Here is a 26,840-nt window from a genome sequence, read left to right as displayed (position 1 = left end):
TTAGATCCTTGAATACAAAATTTTCTTTTTAAGATATAAGTCAACTTATGTGTCTCTGAAATTTTGTTTCTGTACAACTTGTAAATCACACAGAATGCCTAGGCACTGACTTCTCTAAATTCCCTCCACTTAGTATGACTGATTTGTTTGTGTATCATTTTTCCAGACCTGTGAATTCCCTATCCCCTCATTCTGTACCAGTGTGGCCCTCAGCACAATTAGTGTTGACAGCTACCATCACACTTTCTGTTCTCTCTCTAGTGTTTGAATGGTTTTCAACCTACAGCAGTATGACTGGGCATGAAATTGTGATGAAATTACATCTAAAACAAAAGATGACAGCCTGTCTCCTTAGCAACCCAGGCCACTGTGTCCATGCAGCCAGCCCAGGCTGAAGTGAAAGACTCAGTGTTTATTCCTGTTATGTTTACTAGCAAATCTCAAGATTAGCTACATCACCCCCTGAGGCTTTGCCATGAACATAATGCTTGCAGCAAAGCAAACTACGTCTTCTGTTTCGCTTTTACAAGCAGGGGAGGATTTTGCTGGATATAAAATTGGTAGAAATGTGCTGTCTTTGCACAAAGAAAGAAAGGGAGAAGCATGTTCTGCAGTTTCACATTGTGTCTTCTGGGCTCTCTGTCTTCATACCCCACTGGGCAGAGCAGGCCTCAGCAGTGCTGAGTGCTACTCTCAGCTCCAAAACTCCAACGAAAAGTAGAGATGTTTCAAAAAAAAAAAAGGTGTCTCTGAGTTCCTGACAGAGATAGGAATATAAAGAAAGATAAGTCAATAGGGCCTGTTGGTTTTGTCTCTTAGAGATTTTTGCTCTGCAGGGAGTAGAAATAGTTTTCAAGGCAATACAAGACTGCAGCATTCCCAAAGACTTGGCTGGCTTGTAAACTGTGACTCTCTTCACATTGCAAGAGAATGTTCTCTGCTAGCCAACACATAAAGCAAACTGCAGATGCACATCTTTCATCAAGGAAAAAGCCGAAAAATTTGTTTGTTGTTTTAAAAATCAAAATTAGTCGCATCTGCATTTCTCCAAGGAGTACATCAGTTGGCAAGATTCTAATAATAAGTTACACAGAAATTGAACAGTTGTTTCAAACCAAAGTGGTTGTTGCATGCATGTACATTCTGCGTACTGGGTGAAGACAGTGGTTAATTTTGGATCTTTTCTGTGAGGCTAATTTCGCTATTGTCAAGCTAATGGTCCATATGGTCCACTGGCTGAATGTCTTCTATAAAAATCATATATGTTAAGGGGAATATTTTTTCTAAAATAATCCCCATAGCCTCTATAATGGGATGGAAAAGAATCTAATGGTGTCCCGTTCCCTCTGGTTAGAATGGCAGTATTTTGCCATAGTGTCGTTGTACTGCCATGTACTGGAGGTGTATCTGTTAGGTGTGGAGCAGAAGACACAAAGATGTGCTATTCATTCCTTTCTCTTTGATAGGAAATACACTGTGAAGATGAAAAAAGCTCTAAGTGTAGTGTGTTAAACTTTGTAAGACCAACATACACAGCAAAGTTTGTCATTGCCCTGTAGTTAGAAGCAATTGTGATGTGCTTGCAGGGAAAAACCATAATATCTTTGAATGTGGGAGACCACATTCAGCTGTGTGTGTGGCATTGCTGATGAAGTCCAGTGTGACCTTGAGCAGATCCTTCTTTTCCTTCTTTTGAAAATGAGATTGTGTTCCTCTGCATCATAGCATTAGAGAACAAATAGGCAAGTATTTGCAAAGGACTCAGTATGCATATGAGAATCCAGGCAACTTCCAAGGTATTCACCTCCAGGAAAATGGGCTTTAGCAGATTTTATACTAAGCAGATAAATATTTTTCATGGGTTAAAAAAGGAAGGAAAGCACAGTGCATAAAGTTAGCCACATATGGATAGGTTTCCAAGTCATGGCCTTAGAAGCCAACTTGGATGAATTTTTTTTTGAGGAAGTCTTATTCAATATACAGCTTATTTGGGGAACTGTATAGAAAACTCCCAAAATAAACAAGAAATATAATCTTCCTCTTCAATCTCTGAGCAAAATTTCAATGATAGCCTCTTCAGAATATATTATTTAAGTATCTCTGATGGATCTCTACGCTGACTTTCCAAATTTTTGCATTTGACTTTTCTCTCTCATAAATTCTTTTAAGAAAATGAAGTTATCATAAAGGCCTCTGAAATGGATATGTTTTAAAACACTTTGCTTGAGCTGTGTAGAAGCTGTCTACTGTCAATATTTCATGAGATAGAGAGATCTCCATGATGAGATCAAAGCTATAGTGAACATTTTGAAGAACTAAAAATTATTCCAGGGCTTTCATTTAAGACATTCTGTTGAAGAGAAGGGAGATGGAGAAATTATCTTTGTGGGACAATTTTGAAAAACACTGGATTAACTAACAAAGCTCTGCCTCTTCAAATTGAAGGAAAAAAATCTCTGAAACCTCTTTTGTGGTGTGTATTTCAACTTTTCCCCTTTCTCTGGGATACTAACTGAAAAAATTGAGGAGAAAGAGTGATCTCAACACTTGTCAAAACATTGATAAAAAATTTGGAAGCGTCTTCATTTTTCTTGACTGATTTGCTCTAGGAAAAGAAAAAGAATTAACTGATGTGCAACTTTAATGCAAACCTCCCCCACCCCCAGATATTTCAGTATTATTTCAACTGTGTTCAGCACCCCCATTTCTGATAAAATAAATGATGAGTGCACTACAGTGGGTCAAGAGTCCCAAATGAGAGACAGACAATTTCTATGGGCATGTTGGATGGAATCACTGCCAGAGTCAGGAATGCCTTTGTTAGGTGCAGTTTATGGAGAAAGTAACTCAGAGGTTAAGATGAATTCAGCAGCTTCTCAGGAAAGGTTTTTTAATAACAGGTGACTCTCTGCCAGCAGCTACTCGCATTGCTGACTTGTATGTTGCGGTCTGTGCAAAGTGTTGTTCCAAACTGAAGCCCTAACACAGGAATTGAAAAGTAATACAGAAGCTTAAAAAATATAAACTCTCTTCTAGAACATAGGTACAGCCACCCTAGGACATGTTATTTTTATCTTAAGTACAAATTATTAAAGATACTTGAAAAACTATGGGAAAAGATATGGAAGTTTATACTAGCAATATGCCAGGATCCCATAAATTATTTTAAAGTACTTATTTAATTTATGAGATTTTGGAAGACAAACATGAGACACAATTCCAAATCATAGTAAAACACAGTGAGGCTGTTATTTTTTGTCTCATCCCTTTGTAAAGATAAGGGCTAAATTTAAACTTTGCTTTGAATCTCACATTTAGATTCAGCTGACATGAATAGTCAATGTATTAGAATGTGATCAGTGAGTTGTCTGGAAGCGTGCATTAAGTCCGTGGTGTAAAACAGTTCTGATATCCAAGGAGAGATTCCTGCTCACTTCCATTTTTCTTAGACAAGGTATATGGCATGTTACCTAAGATTTTTTAAACTACTCGAATGCAGTAAATAAAAAACAAAACAGAAAACAAACAAACAACAACAACAACAAAAAAGACAGAAATTACTGATGGAATATCCTTATCTAAAAACCAGCTATGCAAATCGGTCTATCCCCATGAATAGTCACAGAAGTAAATAAGAATAACATCAGTAGGGTTCTCTGCTATTATAATAGGTCTCTGTAAGTCATTCTTTCAAAAAAATTATTATTGATGTTCTTTGTGTAGATATTTGGAGCATCCCATGAAGCTTAATGTATTTAAAAAAATAAAGATATTGTTTTTAAAGAAAACAAACATAAGAGATGTTCTAATTTTCTGTTACCTTTTTGTGGTGTTTCTTCTGTCTGGTATATACAGGTAAAAGTGATATGGATTTGATAGCTACATAGCCTTTTAGACATGACTCAAAAAAGTACCTCCGTGTTATATTGGATGATATGAATTGTAAATTAGATTAAAACATTGGTTTCTCTGCTTCTCCTCTGATAGGTCATTGCTTGTGAGCAACAGTATGACTACTCCTATGATGCTCGATGTGACGTGTGGTCCTTGGGAATAACAGCTATTGAACTGGGGGATGGAGACCCTCCTTTATTTGACATGCATCCGGTGAAAACCCTTTTTAAAATTCCAAGGTATGGCACTAGGTGGCTCTCCTCACTCACTAGTTTGTTCAAAGGCAGTTACTCAAAGGAGAACTACTTGGCAAATGTTTGTGCTTAAAATCCTAAGAATCTCTTCTACAGAAAGACAATAAACATCTGGAATGTTAAAGATTTTTTTTTCTTTTTTAGTCTGGCTTCTACAGCAATTTTTATTTAGAATGCCTTGAAATTATAAAGACTTATTTATTTTATTCTTACTTTAGAATATAAAATCATATAATATCCAGGTACCTTTCTTCCAACAGAACTTTTCTTACCTATTACTGATGAAAACATTTCTTTCAAATGGAGACGGCAGCATTTGTTACTTTAACATTATTTGTTAAATAATGTTTTCAAATATTATTCCCCTAGAGCATTAGGCTTGTTTTACTGTAAAAGAAAAACATACAATTTTGTCAGTGCTATGAAGCAGTCTGGCAGTTTCAGCAAACTGTAATCATAATTTATTTTTTTCATTTACCTGAGGATGTTAAAATGTGAAGATTTGTATTGTCATCCATGGACAATCTCATATGAATTAGATTAGATATGAAAAAGGGATATAAATTCCTTTCTATATATAGTCATGTAAATTAGCTGTGTTATTTCATACTGTCTATATTTGATTTCATTTGTTTTCATTTCATTGAGTCTTCCTGAATAAGTGAGATTGACAGCATGAAATAGAGTCTAGCAACAGAACAGTTGTAATAATAGAAAAAATATAGAAATTGTCCATCATTGATTAGGCTGGCATGTACTAGTCTTTTCCACATTTTGGCTAATGAAGAATCACCACTGACTTAACAGTTTAAAGCCTTCAGCAATACAAGTATTTGACCTTTTGTTATCTACCCAGTTATCATAGGCCTCTAAAATTTTGTCTGATTGCAATTTGCATTTCTGATTAAGTCTATTTATATGCAGATGCAGTTGTGCTGGGTTCTGGCTCATACAGCTATCTTCTTCTCCCCAGCTCAGACATGAACTACAACCACTCTTTCCAAAATTATTTATACTGAAGCAGCAATTGATCTTGTTGCCTTTTCATGAATGTAAAAGGTGTCTGGCCAGTTAAGGCAAGGGAGGCTTCAGATTACTTAAACAATATCTAAAAATTTTATCAGTGCTCAAAATAGTGTAAGAGGACAGAAGTGGTACCAAAAGTAAGAGCAAGCAATAGGAAGATACAAAAAAATAGGGCATGTAGGATCTTTGATTTCTGTCTACAGATTACCTATTTCTCTATGTGCTGTTGCATCTCTGTATGACATAGATAATTCACCTTTGTTTTGTGATCTGATTAATCAAATAATCTCTGTATATTTACCAAACAGAATAATATCAGTTTTTAAGTTGAGATATTTTGCTCTGCTGTGCATTACATAAGCTATAGCCCTACTGCTTCTAACTATGCATTCTTGTTAGATGAAGTGAACTATAATGAGTGCTGGATGTCATAAACACCTGGGGTATAGGAGACAGAGCTTTTCTCCTGGTACTTGTTTGAAATCAGTTCAGAGGGACAGCAAATATGACAAGAAAGTGCATTCCCCTCTTAGAGTAGCTTGACAGTTCAGAAGAATTCTTGGAGCAGTTCCTGATAACTAGGCTGAAATTCACACATTTTTAACAGCCTTTTCAACATGAGCATTGATGCTCTCAGACTCTAAGTGGTTCTTCTGGGCCCTGGGTGTTGAGTGTCCAGCAGTGACATGGAAGCATTGGAGCTCACCTTCTGAGATTGTTCAATCCAAAATCCTCTGAGCACAGTTATGGTGTCACTGTGGTTCCCTACAGTCTAGCTCTGTTTATCTGGAAGTGCAAAAAGCTTCTGCAAATAACAAACAATAAATGTAATGGGTAATAATAAGCAGTAAACTTAATGGGCTATTGATTAATTGATTTTTGTATGTGATTTCTGTATGTGTTCTCCCAGGATAATTTTTTGTTGATTGGGCTGACTTGATTGTAGTTGGGACAAGAGGTGACATTGCCATTTACAGTAAAAAACACTTAGACATCACTCAGTCAGAGAGTTATCAAGAATTAGTTACTTGTTTGCTTACATTCTTGACTCCAGTTGATCCATATCTTTCTGTTTGTACTGCGTTCTGTGTACTAGACTGGTCTGTTTTCTGTGATGCTGGTTTCTTTACATTAATAGAAAGCTTTGCAGTGGTTTTCAAGTTTTGTTATCAAACACTGTTTAATACTCTATTCTCATGAATATTTTAAAATGTTAGTATTGGCAAAATTGCCAAAACTAGATACAGAAATGGCTGTGTGTGTGTTTCTGTAGACTTCTTCCATTCTCAAATGGTCAAGTTTCTATGTCAGTTTAGTCACTGGCTTTTTTTCTAGTGAGAGCCAATTGTGCTTTTAGCCTTGGCATTGAGTTTCAACATAGTGAGCAGCAGAGCTAGACCTTAGTCTTGAATGAGTATAATTTAAATCAATGAGTCTTTACTTTGGCTTTATGGGATTTGAATCAACCATTAGATGAATGGTTTTGTACTGGCAGTCAGAGCAGTCAAATACCCTCAAGATCATTGGAGATATCTTGGTGTGTAGAACTCAAGTCAAGGACTTCTGTTAAACTTAACTGCTTCTAGGTTCATGTCTGTGTTATGTAACTTAAACCAGGGATGGACTAATCTCCAGACTGAACAGCTCAGAGGCTGGCAGAGGAGCACATCTGTGGATACACCATAGAGTCCCAAGATGTGTTATATGGCATTGTGGGAAGAGGAGGCCATTTAAATTCAGATTTTCTATCATTTGGTCAAGCAACATAAAATGTGATTGGGGACTGAATTTATCTTAACAAAATATCTTATTTCTAGAGGACAGGTGAACCCTCAGAAATCACCAACTACTTCAACTTGGTGTAAGAGAAAAGGTGATCCCACTGTGCTGCACTTCTCTCAAAGCCTGACTAGTTTCACAACAGGAGATGCTGCATGCTAAGTGTTTTTGAAAACACAATGGGTTTTTTTTAAGTTGTCTAGGTATTAACTTCATACTTCTGATAATATGGCCTGAGCTGTGAACCAGATGTTTAAGCAACTTCCCGTGGTTAAACTTTTCTTGTCCTACAAAATTTGTCTGCAGCAAATACCTGATAGCAAAAGTGGAGTGGAAAAGAAAATGCTAGTTAATTATTACATCACATGTTCCATTAGATTCCGGACCTTATTTCTATGTATGTTATGTAGATTTAGAAGAGGAGGGGATACAAGTTCCTTGACTAATGCAAATATAAAAAGCCTCTTTTGTTCATGAACATTTTGTTGTATGCAGGTGCATTATTTTAGAAATAGTTGTGACGGCACATGCATGGGACTTTTCTTAAAACTAATGAGAAGGAGACATTATCTTAGAGCAAATGTTAAGGTTCTGTTTTGCAATAATGCACATATTCTCTCTCATCAAAATGGATTCTTGGATCTAACTAATAAATCTCCTGAAAAGGGACCTCCAGTGCTTAGAGATAAGAGATAAATCATACTGCGAAGACACTGAACCATGAAATTATTCTGTTAACTTGTCATCTGCCTAGAATATATTTTCAAATCTCCAACAGAAGGGTCTAAATTATGAAAGGAAGGTGGCCTAGAGAAGTTGGTAATTTGGGAGTTGATACTTTTAACCTCTTCCATCTGCTGTCACTACTTAGGTGTGTCGGTTTTGGCAAAAATATTACGAAGTGAAAGATTCTCAAATAGCATTACGCCTAAGCTTTTTCAAGTAAAATAGGTCCATAAATTCTTCTAACTATGTTATCTCGTGAGAAATATTACATCATCTCAGTACTATCTCTTAGGGTATCGTGACAAATCACTGGCAATTATTTGAAATTTTGAAAAGTAATGGCTATAAAAAATAGTGTGGCAAAGAGGAGATAAAGATGGTATAGTAGTGTGGAAGGGGTGGATGGGGTGTATGTACGAGTGTAAAGTGAGGATTTCACATCATGTTGCAAAGATCCTGCTTTTCAGGATCTGTCTCTTTATATATAGTCGTTTTTACAGGGACATGGTAAAGAGCAATTTTTCTAGGTTACACTGACAGCTGACACTAACAGGAATTAAACCAAATTCTTCACTCATGTCTATCACTCAAGTGTTCTTGAGTGATAGACATGAGTGGAGAAGTGGAAGGCACCTGTTTTAAAATTGATTGGTGATAAGAAATGGCAGTTTGATTTTCTAACTCACAAAATCTGAGAATTAAATGAAATTTCATTTAAAATTATTATGCTTCATTAGTTCATGTTAAATAGTCAGGAGTGGAATGGAATTGAGCTTGTGAGTAGTCATTGAGTGGTGCTGTTCTTAAACTGTGTTGTACTGTGTTGAAACTTACAGCTTTTGGGAGTACTTATTAGATTTTACTGATGCTTGATGCTTTAGCAGCTGACCTGCATCCAGCAGGATCAAACCACCTCCTACCCCATTGCAACTTCAGCTTCGTGGTAGTTTGTACACAGGCAGTATCTTCATAATTTCTGTGCCACCATAACTCACCTTTTATGTTGGTAAATAAACTCTGAAGAAATTCTTCACGTATACTCAATTACTGTCATTTTTAAGGTATGATCTTGTTAAGAGAGAGAATAGACAACAGAATATAACTTCAGTAGATAAAGTGACTGTGGTACAGCCCGTTGCACCTTCACCTTGCTTTGTTGTATACACGTTAGGCAGCTGGTGTACTACAGGTAGTTCCATCCATCTGAACAGATCCATTGTGGGGACATTTTAAATACTAACATTTTGTGACACAGCCTTTCATATTGCAGCCTCTCATATTCCAACTTTTCTGTAATTTTGCCATCTCCATTGGTGTTGACATGATCCTGGTATATCGTGTAGCATACACTTTTACTGCTGTTGCTTGGAATGGGAAAGAAGCACAAGCGTGTGTTGTAGGACAGTATAGCTGCCCACACCCCTCCTAAGGCAGCCCAGGGTTCCACCAGCCTTCGTTACCACCAGGGCACAGAACTGGCTCATGTTCACCTTGGTGTCCAAGGGAACCCCCAGTTCCTCTGGTGTGAGGCTGTTTCCTGGTGGTCAGCGCCCAGAAAATACTGGTACAGGGCTCTGCACTGCTTTTGCTGAACTTCTGAGGTTCCTGTTTGCTGTATCTCCAGCCTGTTGAGGTTCCTTCCCTTTGGATGGCAGCACAACCCTGGGGTTAGCAGCCATTCCTCACCGGTGGGGAACATGCAAACTTGCTGAGGGTACACTCTGTCTCATCATTAATGAAGATGTTGAATGGGACTGGACCATTTTTGCCCCTGCAGTACACCTCTAGTGGTGGATGGAGGTGTTTGTATGATTTGGCAGTACATGTGTTAAGTCCATGGGGAAACAGTTGTGTGCTAAGATGACAAGGTATTTTAGTATTGTTACTGTCACTCTCTCAGAATATGCAGCAGTGCCAAAATACTTCAGGGCAAGGACTCTGCCCTTATAAGGATGTACAGGACTTATTCATTACTAACAGGTATATGACTTGATAAAAAGTCAAATGCATCCTTGGGTTTGAATACCAAATTCAGATAGATTTGTGCCAGAGTTTAACAGGGTAATTTTACCTTCATTATATCATCCTTATTTAAAAAGCAGAGAGAAGGCTGTACCAAGTATGCATCTATAACTGTGCTTTTAAGTCTGGCAGTAGGTCTAGAAATTGAAGTGTGTGGAGTTAGCAGCTATATCATAACAAAATGGGGTCTGTTTTCCGTTTACCTTATGACATTTTAATATATTTGAGAAGGTGGTAGAATATTATAAGTATTTTTATATATTACATAAGACAGTAGGGAATTAGCCCTAAAATCAAATCATCTTGGTGCAATTTCCCTCCTTTCCTTTCTTTAACTATTCAGTTATCACATAACTTATCTACAACTGCCTGTTTCTCATTGATTTTGTCTTACTCTTCCTTTTAGAAGGCATTTAGAGATAGAATTTGATTTTGCTAATGCACTCTTTGTTCATATGTATTCATAGCCTAATTTCAGCAAATAATTGTAATTTGTGCTCTGTGGCTTGCTGTTGAATAGTCTGTTGTAAGCATTTACTGTTCTGGCTGTTAAGGAGGACTTTGCCTGCACAGTATGTTTCTGATTTTTGATTTATTAAGAGTCTCTCCTCCAACTGGCATTCTCATGAATAGAAGGGTACTGTTTTATAGGTATATTCTTTGGTGCTTATTTAAAACAGACTGTTTCACCAAATGTTTCCTGCCAGTCTGGTTGTTGCTAGAACACAGAAGAGCTAAAATGCACGCAGCTGAAATGAATTCATCAGGAAACTTGAATAAACGTGAAAATAAACATGCTCAGCTCTCAACCATTTTTTGAGCAAATAAAAAATAATCACTTCTGATGCTCTGTGTTACTCTCCATGCTCCACTCAGCTGCCTCTAAACCCTAGGTAAAAGCTGAGATGCCTAACAGATATTTTTAGTGACTCCATATGCAGTTAATTTTGTGCATTAAATGCACATAAACTATTTTAGTCATCCAGTTTCTAAAGTAAATTATTACTTTTTGAAATCCATTGCATAAGTAATAACAGACTGCTAAGATACTGTGAATGCCATTTTGTTTTGCTCTAGTGGAAAATTTCTTGCTGACAAGGTCAAGCCTTGCAGTCTGAGAGCAGTCATGTGATGAAAGGCACATCCAGCAGGAGGAGAGGTGGGAGATGGACATCTACTGTTGTCTCCTTCAGAAGTGAGGATTTGAAATATTTTTCAGTTAGATTTAGGGGATAGAGCTGACCTAGCAAGTCTTGCTTTTATTATTGTAGACTAAAATTATGTTGGTTTTAGTGTGCTTTGAAAACTGCTCCCTGTTTCTTGACAGGACTTCAGCAGTTAACAGCATTGTCTGTAGTTTTCTTTTGGCAGTAATACTGTCAGTGTAATCCTTACACAGAGTACCTACTGATTTTTAAGGAGATTCATGCTATGGTGCACAGTAAACTGGACGTTGCAATGGAGAAGATGTAGCATGACTGCTTTTTATTTCTAGTGCAGCAAAATACTTGTGCTCTGCATTTAAAATGGGTTTGAAGATTGTGAGAAAATCTCACAATAGTTACAACCAATTTTCCACAATTTACCCCAGGGTATAGCTTCCTTTCAGGTAGATAGCTCATATGTAATATTGCATTGCCCTGAGACATTTAATATTCAGGGGTTTTTTATGATTGATTGATATATATTGTTATAGAGATAGATTCTTAGGATAAAAAGAATTAAGATAGTCCGGGAGTCATGTTGCTCAGTAAACAACTAGGCAGCTTTATTTTCCACATATAAGCCTACATCCTTACCATAGGTTGCTGAGAGGCTGCTGATGCTTAATAGATAAGGTTTAGATAGATTACCTGCAGTACTAAGCAATTTACTGGGAACAGAAAATGGGCTTCAAATACAGTCTAGAAATGAAACATCACAATTATTTGAGGTACTCTGTAACCTTGGAAACAATTTGGAGCAGTGACATCAGCAACAATTATGTGCTATTTTGTCTTCAGTTTATCACCAAGGTAACCAGAGCAGGTTTCCCTGCTTGAAATTTTAAGAATGTCGTGGTCTGGTATTAAGTGAACATTCATGAAACATACTTCTTAGGGTCTGTTAAAATTGCATTCTGCTTCCCTTTTAAAATGATCCTTCAGAATTTAAACTGTGTAAACTCCTCTGTTTGTTTGGGTTCCCCGCCCCCTTTTTTTTTTTTTCTATGAAACAGCTGCGGGCAAATAAAGCCTTAGTTACTCTGCTAAATTCTTTAAATACTGGAAAGAAGGAAAATTTATTGCCTTATTGATTCCTTTTTGTGGCTCCCAAATACCAAGTATTGCAACTGCATACAAAGGCTGCAAATAGCACGTTTATTTTTGGGCATGAGATTTACCCACAATGGAGGACTCATGATGGTCCCACACTGAACTTCCTTGAGGGAGCTCTGCATTAAAGTCTAGTTGCACAAGAGACTTGTATTCAGTGCTGCCAGAGGAAAATACTGGATGAGTTAAACTTCCAGGCTATCAAACATCCCTTAGACTTCTTGGCTATCAAACATCCATAGTCAGCCTACCTTACCTTGATAACCATCTTCATGCTTAGTCCAGAGAGGTGTTTGGTTGTTTGCAATGGATTTGGAAAAGGTGATGTTTGAATTAAAGTTTGTTGCATAGTAGAAAACTTGTACTCCCCTTTTTAATTGCTTTGTGATTAGAAAGTTATGTGGTGTCAGAGCTGTAATGATAACAGACAGGTTACTCAGACCATACAGTCTCTTGTGTGTGTGACTAAATTTTAGTGAGAGGTATTTATATGAAATTGTGATAAAGCTTATCTGTCAGTCATGGAGGAAAAAGAAGAGACTGCAAAAAACTTGCTTTTTTTTGAAGTCTGGAACACTGTCTTGGTTGAAAGTCATATCAGTGCTATAAATTTTCATTCATAAAACTTTAATATTTTGCCTGCAATGTCTTACCTTGTCAGACATCAAAACACAAACTTGTGTTCTGTTGACTTATTGTGCATTTAACAGGTGGTTTTGCAGGTCCATTGGTGTACAGGTTGTACTTGTGCCTTGGAAATACAAGTTAGAACTTACTGTTTGAAGGAAAGTTATAAAATTCTGTTCTGTAGTGCAGTCCTAAAGAAGTGAAACTTCATTACATGCCATCAGCCTTGTGGGGTTCTGAAATAAGCTTTATAGCCTATGTTTAATATTGGAGTTCAGTAGCCCACATAATTTATAATTAATTGAGCCAAGTAAATGAAATTAGATTTTTGCATGAACAAAAGATAATCTCTTCACATAGTTTGGTCTTGCAGACTGAATAAGACACCTTGTACATTTCACAGTTCCAGGGACTTTCATGGGACGTAGTCAAAAAATAGATGCCTTTTCTCTATTCAAAATAGAATATTGATCTTCATATTTATAAAGCAATTTATTCACTGGCTGATAGAAGCAGAATAAAGTGAACCTTTTAGGTGCTAGCCACATTCCAGCAAGATTGTAATTATGCTCAGGATCGTAATGAATGCGTGTTGGTTATATTTTTGTAATAAAAAGTGGCCAAATACCTATGTCCTTTGCTCTGTAAAGTAATTTTCAGAAATACGCAATAAAAAGTAATCACACTATTTGCAAACATATTTGTTGAAAAGGAGCTGGGCTTTGAAAGGTATTGATTTGCTTGTTGCAGATATCAGGTTGATTAATGTTAAGATTTTATGCAGTATATTTAATAATTACTCATGATTAGTGCAGTAATAATACACTACACATATCTGTACGTTTACTATTAACAATTAGTGGCCTATATTTCTTTCCTATCAAAGATATAGTCATAAGTTGGAACTCATAAAATTTTTAAAGAAATATTTATTGGAGTAGGCATTGGTCATAAATCTTTATAACTCCAGTATTCAGGAGTAATAATGATTTCAGTGGGCTCATTTCATGATCATGAAATGCCATTTAGATTTCTGTTGTACTGCAGCTTCTCCCAGGAGGTCCTACAGGAGGTGCAAATTTCCACAGCTGTCATGAGGCCAAGGAAAAACTGCCTGGCAAGACTCTAGATAGGTCATTCTCTGCAGAGAGGCCACATTTTACATATGAACAAACAAGAATGTAGTCAGATGAAATGACTCTGCAGTGCTAGATTCACAAATGTTACAGTGCTGTTGGAAGAAATAGCAAGCAGGGAATGGAGAAAGGAAATAGAAGAGGGGGAAAGTGGTAAATAATGATGCAGGCCTGGTGAAATGGCCTGTTAGTTCTGTGCTGAGGTTTAGTATTTGTATATGGCTAAATGTGATCTCGGGAGTGTAGGGATACAAAGCCATGGCTGGGGTTCAAGGGCTGGGTTTCAAAGTGCTGACTTCCATGATAACTGAAGAGTTCTTACTGAAAATTGACTGAAAATGAATTTGAAGTGTGAAGACCTGAGAAAACAAAGCCTTGAGAAACCTGAGCTGAACTCATAAATGATCCTGCTTAGAGCAGGAGGTTGGGGTAGAGACCTTCTGAGGTTCTTTCCAGCCTGTGTTAGTCTGTACTGTGGGGAAAAATGTTCACTTCATGCATATAAGGGTTTTAGGAGGAAATTGAGTGGTAAACAGGGTAGTTTACTTACTTAGCCAGCCTGAATAAACAATTACTGGACTAATTTGTCTAGTGTTGTTAGTAACCCTTTAAAATTGGCATTGAAAACAAACAGATATAAAGGTATAAAAGGTTTGAAGACTGAAAAAAAGCTGGTAAAAATTATCTAAACAAAGTGAATTTTCCAAGGCATATGTAATTATTTCTACAGAGATTTATATTTGCTTTATTGAAAAAGTGTAAAAATTTTTGTAGTTTATCTAAAAAAAAGTTAGTGGTAACTTGAACATGGCCCTGCTTATCTCTAAGATATAAGATCTCTAAGATATAAAGTATGTATCTAAGATCTTGAAGACTGGCATTTTATCTACTTGGCAAATGATTGTTGAGATGCCGTGAATGAGAGCTGTATTTACAAAAAAAAAGGTATGTCTGTGATAACAGAGGAAGCAACAAAGCAACCCTTGTGCTCTTGGAAAAGGAGCACTCTTCTTTCTGAGCAAAGCTTTCTTCAGTAGCTTGGACAGTGACAGGGGAAAGGAACATTTTTCCTTTTGAGTGAGTCGGTATCTCTGCTTTGGCATCCAGCACCACAGTCTCTGAGAGCATTAGGAAAAAAAATAGTAATAACATCTTTCATCTTTCTACTTGGCTGGCTGAAGTGATTGACTTTATGCAGTTTAGTTCGGTTAAATTAGCTAAAATGTGGCTGCTAGGTTTCTTCATTCTCAGTATAGTTATATCAGATTCCCTCTTATCAGACTGTTCACATATTACTGTAAGTGCTGGATAAAGATGTTTTGAATTACAATAAGGTAGATTCATTGGGCAAGTTGATGATCCATGATCTGTTGCCAGCTTGCAAACACATCAGACTTTGAGAGCAGGCAGCATCTGCTTGAACTGTCTGGGGACACAAAAAGAACAGAAAAAGTCTTAAATTGCAACAAAACCAGAGATCTGAATTTGTGAAAGTATAATTTTCTTCTTTGTTTAGACATTCTATGTGTTATTGAAAATTGAGTGCTCATGTCATGTTAAAAAGTATGTAATCACCTTAGTTACTCATAATTACTGAGAGGAAATTCAGGAAGCAAGGAAGAATTGTGTTCCATCTTATATCCTCTGTTTTTATTGTAGATGTATTTTTGCTTCTCTATCCTAATTTTGCCTTTGGGGAGTTTGGTTTCTTTGTCTTTATCATCTTTTTTGTCCCTCATTTTTTCATTTTGCTCTTCTCACTTTGTTAGTACTTTGATATTTTTCCCAATCTTGACGTTGTCTTTTTACTTTTGCTAAGGTGCCACTTCAAAATGTTCCCTTGTCCTATGTCTGTCATTTACCATTGCTTCTTTCAACTCTTCAGTTTTCTCTGAGTTTTTAAACATATCCAGGAGATCCTTCTTTTCAGAGCTTACCGTAGAATATTCAGCATGAGGTGAGGATTAAATCTTGCATTAAAAGAAAAAATCACCCCTCTGTGTTCCATGATGTTTTAATAGATCAGCTCTGTAGCATTTTTTTTGGTCTCTTATTGCATCACTAATTACTTTGCTACACATTATGTCCATCATTAGTGGCTCTTACCTTCCATGTGGTTTAGCTGCCTTCATCCTTTCCTAGATTTCCGAGCTTACATGAGTCAATGTTTTCCCCAAGATATTTTCCATGGCCTGTCTCAACTGTTTCAAGGAACACGTGAGTTTTACATTAGTGTCTTTACAGGTTTATTTGGATACAGTCTTATTATATTATTGTCATTTAGTTCTGCCTAAGAGAGGGTTTATTTGAATTGCAGTCATGGGACCTTTTTGGTAATGAATAAATTTTTCATGTTTCTCATATTGTGTTTATTAGTCTTCACCCCAGATATAATGTACAGGTATTCATAAGCCATTGAAGTTGGGGTTTTTTTAAGCAGACAAAAATTTAACTATTTTGGAATAAAGCTTATTGGATGGAATAGGAGAGTGAGCAAATAAATTTCATTCCACATACAGTCCTCTTGCTCAGAAGGCGCATTACCTTAAATGATAATTCCTTTTTTTTTAAAAATGGTACTCTTACACATCTTGTACATTTCTTTAGGTTTCAGCATTTTTTCAGTCTGTTGCTTCAGAATATTTATAATGATCTTCCTAATGGTCCGTTGGAAATATGCCACCTTTAATGAATGTATTCCTTCTGCTAATGTTTATTTCTGAACTAGACTGACAGAGCCATCAGAATAATACCAGTTCATACAATACGAAGCTGAAAAAGATAAGTTTGAATCATAACATACAAAGATCTTTACTTCCTTTGAAAGTGCAGGGTTTAAGTGCTTGCTTTTTCTGAGTGTAATGACTGAATTGCATGTTCAGTACCAGCCACATCAATCATGTGGTGATAAACTTCTTTTATGGGGTTACTGTTAGGTTTGTTTGTACTTCTGTAGAGGCTCAACTAAGAAAATGCTCGCCTTTGTGAAATGGAGGGGTAAGAAGGTGTCTTCCTCTCTGAAAATAAGAGCTAAAATAGACCAAAGAAATTAAGGTAAGGAAGCAAAAACGGAAAAAACCTTGTGTGGTTTTGTGAAGCAAGTTCCCCTTTTCAAAGGAGCAATGTAGTGAAAACATTTAATTGTTGATGGAAAGAAGGCCCTGAAAAGCATGTCTCAGTGAGTTGAAAAATCACAGGTACCCTGTATTACCTTGTTTCTAGGGCAATATGGAACCTACTGGCAGAGTCACCATGGCATGACAGAGCCTTTGCTCTGCTTTGCCCTCCTGGGCAGAGGGAGATCTCAGCAGGAGCACTGGACAGTGGCACACTGTTCCATGTCAGACTACAAATGGTCTAGTTCTTCCCTTGGCAATCTTCCTATGCCTAAAAGAAACAGTTTGTAGCATCCCTCTGAGTCTTTCTTGAGCCAACTTTTAGCTTTCCAAGAGTGGATCTGCTTCACTGAGCTGTGCTTTCAGGGAGGTGTCCTACTCGGGTCTCTTAAACTGGCTGATGTACAGTGGCAGTGTGAAACACACACAATTCAGGAATTGTCCTTAGAAATTTATCTGTGGGATTTTCACTTTCAGATGTAAGAAGATATTTTTCTTCCCCATAAATTTCTACAAATATGCTGTGTAACTGCAGTATTTTAATATTCCAGCTACAGAAGTGTAGTGTCTAGACACCACCATATGTATTTCAGTCAGGCACAGAAGTATTGCTGTCCTATTTTCATTTCTTTGGCAACTGACATTCTACTGCTTTGCAAATTCACAGAGCAATGATTTTAATAGAAAAGCAAAATACTACATTGCACTAAAGATGAGAACTGGTTATAAATAAAAATTGTTACTGTTACTTCCCTTGTCTCAATTGCTCTTAATTTGCTTGTGCCACTTCAACTCTCTGAAACTTCTGTGAATAAATGAGATAACAAAGCATAATTGTAAGTCAATTATGCTGAATTTTTGGTTGGAAGCTTGACCACTGGAATGCAAAGCTGTATGTTTTCCCCTCCATCCAAAAATATTTCTGAAATGAAACACTTGTTTCTGTCTCAGTGAAGCCAGAAACTGAAACTGGAAACTGAAGAATAAATGACAGAAATAAATGATGCCTTGTCAGGTTCTGAAAAAGGCTAATGAAACCTTGCAGATGCCAAATCTGACTGAAACCAGTGGCCTGTGAATTGCAATGTTCAGGGGAAAAAGTCAAAGATAATCCAGATGTTCCCAAGCAGAACACTTTGCAATACTTTTTCATCCATTTTCTTTCTGTTTGTATGGACTAAAAAAATTACATAACTGAGATTTGGTTTGATACATTTTCTGAAGGTCCTTATTTGACCTTCAAGATAATTCAGTGTGCTTAGCACATTATTTCTGTCCATACTCATTACTTTAAAGGTGGTGTTTATCAGATATATACCATTTTGAACCACGGATTTTTCATGTGATGGAGGTTTCTTAGAAAGCATCTTTTGACAGCCTGTTTATAGTCTTCCTGAAGCATCTCTCTTTCATCAATGCATAAAGTGAATCTTGACAGTCAGAAGGAGATTTTGCATAATTCTGGAGCTGACTACCTTTTACTATTTATTTTTACTCATTATTTTTCTGCCTGATGAACTATTATAAGCAGGAGACATGTGAATAAATCTTGATTTAAGTGTGCTTTAAAGAGCTAGTTGATATTTTGTTCATTGGTGAGTTTGAATTTGTTTTGCAGCTGAGCCCATATTTCATTGTTAATCTGCTAAGTCACATACTTAGTGGCAGCAAAATTAATAGTCATGTAAAAACATAAGCAAAAAGAAGCAAATGTATTTATGTATTATAGATCTCATTGCCATCATTCTCTTGCAAGAGAGGGAAAACAGATATCTAGTTTGGCTTTTACTAGATCAGGAGACTGTATTACAAAAAAAACTCCAAAGCCAAAAAAGTGCATTACTACCCTTGACCTTTCCAGCTAATTAGAATCCTGCAGTCTATTTAACTTTCAATTCAATATAAATTCCTCATATGCTGTTGGATTGAGTCCAGACTTCTGTCACTATGTATAGCCTATGGAAAATTCCAGCGAAGAGGGAATATCAGATAACTCTGTTTCTGTAATTAAAAGATAGTAAAATACTTAAGCAAGAAGAATATTTTTGTTTCAGTAATGAGGCAGCAATGTCTTGTGTTCTACTTGGTTTTAACCGATTCTTTTCCCTCAGTAGTTTTGGTCCTGGTTTAAAGCATCATAGCCTTGCTAGAATTAAGGTGCTTAGCCATTATTTGAATAGATATATGGCTTTGATAATTATAGAAGAGAGGTTGTTGAAGTTATATGTTAACACTTTTGAATTAGATATTTACAGAAGAAAATGAGTCCTCAGAGAAAAGGGAGGGGGGGAGAGTGGGAAAGGAGACGACACTGTTTAGAGGTGAATCAGTTGCTAGTGAAAAGGTCTCTGGAGAGCAAACTCAGCAGGAGCATACTCCTTCTTCCCCCCTTCCTCCAGTCTTTCCATAGGATATACTGCATCTTTCATTTTCACAGAACAAAGATCATTTTACCAGTGTTCCCTAGGGGCTCAGGAAAGAGACATTACTGGAAAACTTTCCAGTCTCGTAAGGACCTCTAATTGCTGTCTGTTATTGGTTGCTCATGCTGGTAGTGATGAAATAACAAATAGAAACCTGAGGACAGTCAAAAGACACTTCAGGCCTTGAGACATTTGGTTGAAGGATCAGGAACACAGGTAGTGATTTCGTCTGTCCTTCCAGTTGCAAGGAATAATACTGATAAGAATAGGCAGATCCATCAGGTCAATGCAAGGCTCTGAGACTGGTTTAATTGGAAAAATTGTGAGTTTATTTGCCATGGGATGATCTGTTCAGCACCTGGTCTACTGTCACCTGAGGGGGATATGCCTTTCTCAAAGGGGAAAAAGAGCTCTAGCAGAGGAGCTAGCAAGGACTCATTGACTGAACTTTAGCTTGAAAGAGGAAAATACCAGCCATACCAAAGGAAAACATCAGTGATGAGTAATGGGACGGTGTGCCAAAAGTTGAGAAAATGAGTAATCATAGGATCCCTCAATCTGCTTCACGAGACATTGGCTACCTGAAATGTTTCTAGACTAGTGCACACAGCAGAAGGAATAAACAGGAGCCTGAAGCTTTGGCTCAGTCCTAGAGATTTGATGTCACTGGCATAATTGAAACCTGGAGGGATGAGTCCTCTGACTGGAGTGCCCTGTTGGATGGTTAAAGGCCTGAGGAGGAGAAGGCAAGTTGGAAAAGATGGGGATTAGGGTGGCATTGTATGTAATGGAAAGGCTAGAATATATGGAGCTCACGGTTGGCAGTGGCACAGTTGAGAGCTTCCAGATAAGAATCAAGGGACAAACAAATAATGCAGATGCTATCATGGGAGTCTCTTGTGTACCTCCTAGCCAGGACAGAGGTCTACAGGCTGAGGGAAGGCCTCACTGCAGCCTTCAATATTGGTTCAAGGGGTTGGGGAGGGGCAAGTACCAATCTCTTCACTCTCATGACCAGTGACAGGACCAGAGAAATTATATGAAGCTGAGTCAGGGGAGGTTTAGGTTGGATATCAGAAAAAGGTTTTTCACCCAGAGGGTGACTGAGCAGTGGAACAGGCTCTGCAGGGAGCTGGTCACAGCAGCAAGCCTGACAGAGTTCAAGAAGCATCTGGACAATACTTTTAGGCATGTGGTGTGATTCTTGGGGATGTCTTGTGTAGGGCCAGGAGTTGGACTTAATGATCCTGATGGGTCCCTTCCAACTCAGTATTCTATGATTATATAGAGTACTATGATTTAGCCTTAGTCTCTTCACTTGCCCAAGAAAGTTTTAAGTAATTGGGCTGAGTCCTAAGAAACTAAAGATGCTGTATGTAGCTACTACCTTTTCCAGTTCTCTCACATGCTGTGATTTGGTATGTACAGTCTTAAGATATGGTTTATGCCTTGTTGTCTGTATAGGCATGGAAATGCAATGCTTGCAGATCTGGTTAAGAAGACTTAAGGGAGATTGGTGCCTGATTCTGTCAAGAATTCTTGGCATTTTGCCTTTGGAGTCCCCTAGATCAACGTAATTGGCAGACAATTTCATTAGGCCTGGAGCTATTTTGCCGCAATCCCACGCTTCTGATACAGCTTCCAGTTTTGTTGTAAATCCTGTGTTCTTTCTGATCTCCTGGTCTCCTGAGCCAATTGCTGCTGTGGTTCCCAACCATGGAGGCTCCATATAACAGCATTCAGATTGGTGATATCTTTCCACTGACCTAAAAAGCAACTTCAGAGGCCTGCCTCTATATACAGGGATGATTTTGTACTGATTCTCCACTTCTGCAAGTTTCTACAATTTCTGTCTTAGCTTCACAGAGCTGATAACAGTACACTGCTTCCTGCTGAGTGGGCTTTGGTGAAATACATTAATGGAAGTCAGTTGAACTTCAGTGGACGTTAGTAGGGGACAGATGAATAGGAGAGTGTTTAGGGTCTGAATTTTTCTTTCAGATTGGTGAACACCTCTTATTGATTTGGATGGGCCACAAACCAAGTGTATCAGGAAATCTTCTGAGCCCTTTTGAGAATTACCTGGCTGGTTTTGGAGGCTTACCCAAGATGGAGAGTCCTGCTTTGGAGTGTCAGGACTTCAAACTTGCATAAGAATTTATATTCTATTAATTATTGTCAATTATGCATGTATTTTAGTAAAAATAATTATTTTTCTTTTTTAAGGAAATCTTATTATTAGATGTGGTTGAACTTGTCCTTTTTCTTTGGCTGTTTCACTTAATGTTTTGAAATATGCATGAAGAGTGTATTTTTATGTAAAAACTAGCTGTTTTTCCTAGGTATAAACCTAGGAAACTGTCAACAGAACTGTAGTCTCTTCAGTCTATCAGCTAGAAGAATAGTTTGCAACATGCTTGTGGGGGATGGTGATTGTCAGAGCCTGTACATGGTGACAGGTGTTGGTTGTTCATCTGCTAATTTCTCATTAGAAACAATGTGGTGGGTTGATCAGTTGCAGTTTGGTAATTGGAGGCACTGTTGTGATTTCTGTTGGTAAAAGGTATGAATATGTTTACTGAAGTACTTTAGAAAATAGTAGATGTGTTTTCCTTTTTTAAAATTTTATCATAAATAGAAATATTTATTTTCTCATTACCAAAAGATATCTATTACCCATGATCTGTAATTAATTCACAGTTTAACCTGTAAAGGATGAGTGGTGCTCACTGGACTGCATCTTACCTTACTGTGGTAAAATGACCAATTTTGCCTCACCAGCTGTGACTTTGGAGGCAGTTTGAATGATGGGAACACATAAAGCTGTATAGATTAAAATATTTCCAGCATACAGCTGTGTGTGTATCAGTCAGAATTCAGCAGCAGTTCTTGCTTGATAAGCTTGCTAATGTCTTCTTGTCCTTAGAAGGAACATTGTTCCCCTGTATGGGTGTCTTGTACAGTCTCAACCCTGCATTCTTTGCTGAAGCAAAACTCCCAGTGAAAAACAGCGTTAGTGTGACCGTGGAAAGCACTGAGCACAAGGATAGAAAAGCTACTCACAAGGGCAGTGCATTTGCGTAAGGAAATAGAGCATGTAGTTCTGTGACTAATTAGAAATTATAGAAAGAACTAAAGGAAAAAAGACAAAGTTGGGAAATAAATGGTTGATTACTCATCTTGTATCAAAAGAGGACATTTTCAAAAGACAAACCCAATTATAGCTGCTTTTCCCAATAATATTCCTATCTACTTCTCACAATTTCCATCAAATATAATAGAAAATAAGACTGTATTGTGCTTCATCTTCTTGTACGTGTGGCAAAGATGATTGAAAGATTGCACGCAGAGTGTTCTAATTATATATTTAAAAATTAGATTCAGTTATGTCAGCAAGTTAACGAGAGGTAGGTTTTTAGTTTTTCTATGAATGTGTTTGAGTGCTGCAGAAATAGGAGTTGGAAAATGCAATGTTGTTGGCTGGTGAAAGTACACAAAAGCCACAGAACTCCATATAATAGAATTAACACAGTCTGGAATCCAAAATTGTTTGATCCTTGAGCTGAAGTGGTCAGGCAAATGTTTCTCTGTGGTTTAGCATCTGATGATGCATGTGAATTGTTTTACCTTTTCTCTTTAATGAGATATGACTCAGGATATGAATTACAGGTATCTTAATGGATTATTAATTTCAAACTGCAAAAGACCAGGTGTGCTTATGAAAAAAGATTAGGGTTACCTTTGCATTTCTGCCTTTTCCTAGTACCCTAGAACTTAGAGTCTTTATTGCAAAGTGCCCAACTGAAGGTGCCATGGAAGAGTGGTGTTTTCTACTACCACCACAAAACAGTTTCTAGTGTCTTAGGCAAAGTGGAGGTAGGAAGCTGATGCTCTTATGCCTCTTTCTGGAAATCATTTATTCATATGATACCAGAAAAGGATGGACTGATTTTTTACTTTGTATTTAAGGTCATGTTTTTCACCAAGGGAAACCAATGTAATTTACAGATGCTAATGAATTAAGGTTCTGGTTTTGTTTATCAGCTTAGTTTTGTAGGTGGGGTACCTGAAACATTAATTTATAGTTGTCTATGTACAGAGTTGAATGGTTTGGCTACAAAAGCACTAAGAATAATAATAGATACTGGATAGTATCTTCTATCAACAAATGCAAAAGTATCAAGATTAGGATAACATCTGTAGTTACTACTTCCTTGGTTGTTGATTTGGGTCAGCCAAAGAGAGTAGGTATCAGTGAGAGCTTAGTAGTTTAGTAATTTGTTAGATAAAACATCTTCTTTATGGTTAAAAAGATGGCTTTCTCCATTAATCATTAACCTGCAAATGACAAGCTGTATTTCCTGAATGACATGTCCTCTGCTGATCTGTTCTTCCATGATGAAATCCCATGTCTCCATGTTATGTCTCCATCATAACATCTGCAACTAATGTAAAGTATCTCTGCATCTTTTTTCAGAAAGTTCCTTGTGAGATTGTTAACAAAGGCTGCAAACCATATGCTTTTTGTCAGCACCATTGTTACCATCTGGAAAGCCTTTTGGAACATTGTGAATAGAAAAGGCAAAACTGCATATTTCATTAATAGTAATTGAGCTTCTGAAAAAGCAAATTACTTTGCAATGAAATTCAAAACTTCACTGTAAATATTCAGTAGACAGTGCTAGTATAATTCTAAAAGGAAATACGCTGTAGTTCACGTCACAGCATAATAGAAGCTGGTTGTTCATCAGAATCCAAAATGTCTGATAGAGTACCACTCCTTCAATATAAAGACTGAAACATACACTAACCCCAGCTGGCTGTTTCCTAAAGCTGTTTGCAGTGGTCACATATGTGGGATGTCTGGACTGATAACCATTTTTATTTTAGACAAAGATGTTTTAAAGTTTACCCTTCTTTGACATAGGATTTTTTTTCTTATACTTCTTAGAAGTATACCTAGAAATAGTATTTTTTTTAATGCTTGTAAAAAAGATTCTGTGATGCGCATAAACATATGAGCCTGGTAAAGGGGAGACAGCCAAGAAATGTTATTGTCATTGAAAATAACCAATCATATCTTTTTCTCTTTAATAACAAATTTGCTAAGTAATACGCATTTCAGACATTCTGGATTTCTTCACTTCATGAAGAAAAGTGTATTCCTTTAGTCTTCTGAAACAGAAGAGAAAGGTAATAAGATAGTAATTTCAGCAAACTTGTCATCCTGCAGTGTAATTTGTTGGCTGAATTTGTTTTCAAAAAATGTAGATGAACAAAATGGTCCATCTATTATAAAGCCACATTGCAATTTTTTTCAAACCAATTTGCTTGCATTTTTTAGAGTAATTGTTCAAAGGAACTCATTCTTCAACGAATATGCATTAAAAACTCGTGACTATTGAGCAAATCAGCACTAATTTACGTTGCTTATGCTGTTTTTGTTTTGTGAGATGTTTCCAAGCAGTGTTATTCTGTGGAATGTGGCCACAGTATAAATGATGTGATATAATCCACAATGTTATTGTGTGTTTCCGTTGTAGAAGAAGTCTTACTGTGATGGTTTTTCCCTGCCACTTCAGTAATATGTGACCTCAAATGCAGTAAAAGATAAATCATTAAGGTTTCATAAACCACCTCTGTAAGTTTAATCTTAAAAAGTTAAAATAGGCTTCAGTATTTAGCAAATTTTAAGGTGCAGAGGAAACCTCTGGAGGATAACATAGTATGACATAATATATGATTTTATGAACAATTCCTGCTGTAAATTTGTCCTAAATTTGAGCCTCTTAAAATTTGGTTCACTTAATATGATCTATAGGTCTTGCTTTGTATGTTTATGGAATTAAACTGCAACACTAAAAATCAGGAAGGCAAAGAATTTTATGTCAACTACCATGGGATGTACCAGAGTTTAAAAATTATTTTTACAAAGGCTGTCTTAGTATTTATTATAAAAATACTGTCTGCTAGATGTCAGTTTAAAAACAGCATCTATTGTTTAACAGTTCTAGAGTTTACAGTATCATCCAAACTGAATATAGATTGAAACCCAGACTGAAAATCCTACAGGTCATTCTTATCCATACTATAAAAGTTGTGATCAGAATAAGTGATCTTGGGCAAAGGGTTAAAGTAGTTTGATGGCTAAGTTAATATTGCATTTTCAGTCAGGCTGAATTGAAAGGGACATGTTGGGAAGTACACTGTGAGGTAAACTGACTACCAACTTCAAAGGTATTGACATAAAAGGAGAAGGACAAGAAAAGAGAACTGTCAGTAAATAAGCAACAGCAAGAAAAAGCCAACAGACATCTCAAGGTACCACACGGACAATTTAGCTGTTACTTTCTCAAGTATCATTTTCTCCCTGGTGGAACCAGGAGGATCTTTGATCTGTGAGATAACATTAACAATTAAAAACTCAAATCTTTGTTTTTCAGAAACCCTCCACCTACTTTGCTACATCCTGAAAAATGGTGCAGAGGATTCAACCATTTCATTTCACAGTGAGTTTTTTTCCCTTTTAAAAACAACTTATTCAGCAAGACCTGTGTGTGCCAATCTGAAAACAGAATTTTCTTATGGAGTTATTGCTTTTTCAGGTTTTTGACTACAGTTCTCTTTTCATAGATTCTAGACCACGCTTCACTTTTCAAAAGCTTTACATCACAGTTTGATCATCTTATGTAATTTTCTTCATTTGAGTATCTCTTGATTTTGATGGACCTGGAACAGGTTTATAAAATAGACCTGATTTTCTTGATAGATTTCCATTGAAATTTTGTGTTGAGTTAAAAAAGGGATTGGTGAAAATAACTGCTGGTCAATTTAAAATAAGAATTTGAAAGATAAAAAGAAAATGAATGCCTTTTTTCCACTTTAGTGAGGTTCAGTAGGTTGTGTGTATATATATAGGTACTATATATATTTAATTGAGCACCAATAGTATGGCAAGCATAATGAATGCAGCTGCCATCAAACTAAAATATGCTTTTGCTTTACTTTTTTCTTTTTACAGTGATACTAGGAAATCATAGTTCAGTAGTTGTATTCAAAAATTTTACTGCAACTTTTATGAGTGATTTTTAGTATTTGTCAATATTTCGTTGGAACTGAACTCCAATGTGAAGCCCAAATTGTGTAATGTGGGGAATACTACTATAACACCACTTGTCAGTACTGACTTTTCAAGATAGTTTTGTAAATATGCATATCTGCATTTTGAATCTGTTCGGTTCCTTGGTGTATCCAATTACTTGTAGAGTATAATATCCCTGCCTGATACTTTTTTCAACTAGTTGTGTAGTAATGTCTTTCCGTATTAGAAGAAATTTAAAATAAAAACACTAATGCAAGTTTTTTTAGTAATCTATGAAAAATACTGTTATTTACTATGCTGATCTTTAACCAGACTGGAAGGTGAGATACAGTTTGACCTACAGAGGCAGGATGTTGTTATTGTTATTCCTACAATGTGACTCAGAACCTCTTCAGTGTAGGTAGCAGAAGTACATTCCTC

The 26,840-nt window shown here is 36.7% G+C and overlaps 1 protein-coding gene and 1 long non-coding RNA gene across 13 annotated transcripts in view; one reads left to right on the top strand and one right to left on the bottom strand.

The window, feature by feature from the left end:
• Positions 1-26,840, top strand: part of MYO3B (myosin IIIB) — a 192,541-nt gene that overhangs the window by 40,131 nt on the left and 125,570 nt on the right. For 9 of the 12 annotated variants that reach the window (XR_010369281.1, XM_064434510.1, XM_064434508.1 and 6 more), the window contains exons 9-10: positions 3,988-4,133; positions 25,762-25,827. Coding sequence is in view for 10 of the 12 variants with exons in the window: in XM_064434510.1 (XP_064290580.1) it covers positions 3,988-4,133; positions 25,762-25,827 (212 nt within the window). In the remaining 2 variants the exon portion in view is untranslated. Of the gene's footprint in view, positions 1-3,987; positions 4,134-15,921; positions 15,997-16,715; positions 16,820-21,319; positions 21,824-25,488; positions 25,640-25,761; positions 25,828-26,840 lie in introns of those variants that run through there. The other 3 variants (XR_010369282.1, XM_064434516.1, XM_064434517.1) reach the window with 3 other exon arrangements.
• Positions 1,748-9,093, bottom strand: LOC135308915 (uncharacterized). Its single transcript, XR_010369290.1, has 4 exons — positions 8,675-9,093; positions 5,881-5,979; positions 4,421-4,535; positions 1,748-2,979 (listed from the first exon to the last, which is right to left on the bottom strand). It is a non-coding gene; the product is annotated as an uncharacterized LOC135308915 (long non-coding RNA).

This window comes from Passer domesticus, chromosome 10 (assembly GCF_036417665.1).
Source record: "Passer domesticus isolate bPasDom1 chromosome 10, bPasDom1.hap1, whole genome shotgun sequence".
Lineage (NCBI taxonomy): Eukaryota > Metazoa > Chordata > Aves > Passeriformes > Passeridae > Passer > Passer domesticus.
Note: the sequence above shows the minus strand (reverse complement) of the source record. Positions and strands in the feature narration are given on the sequence as shown.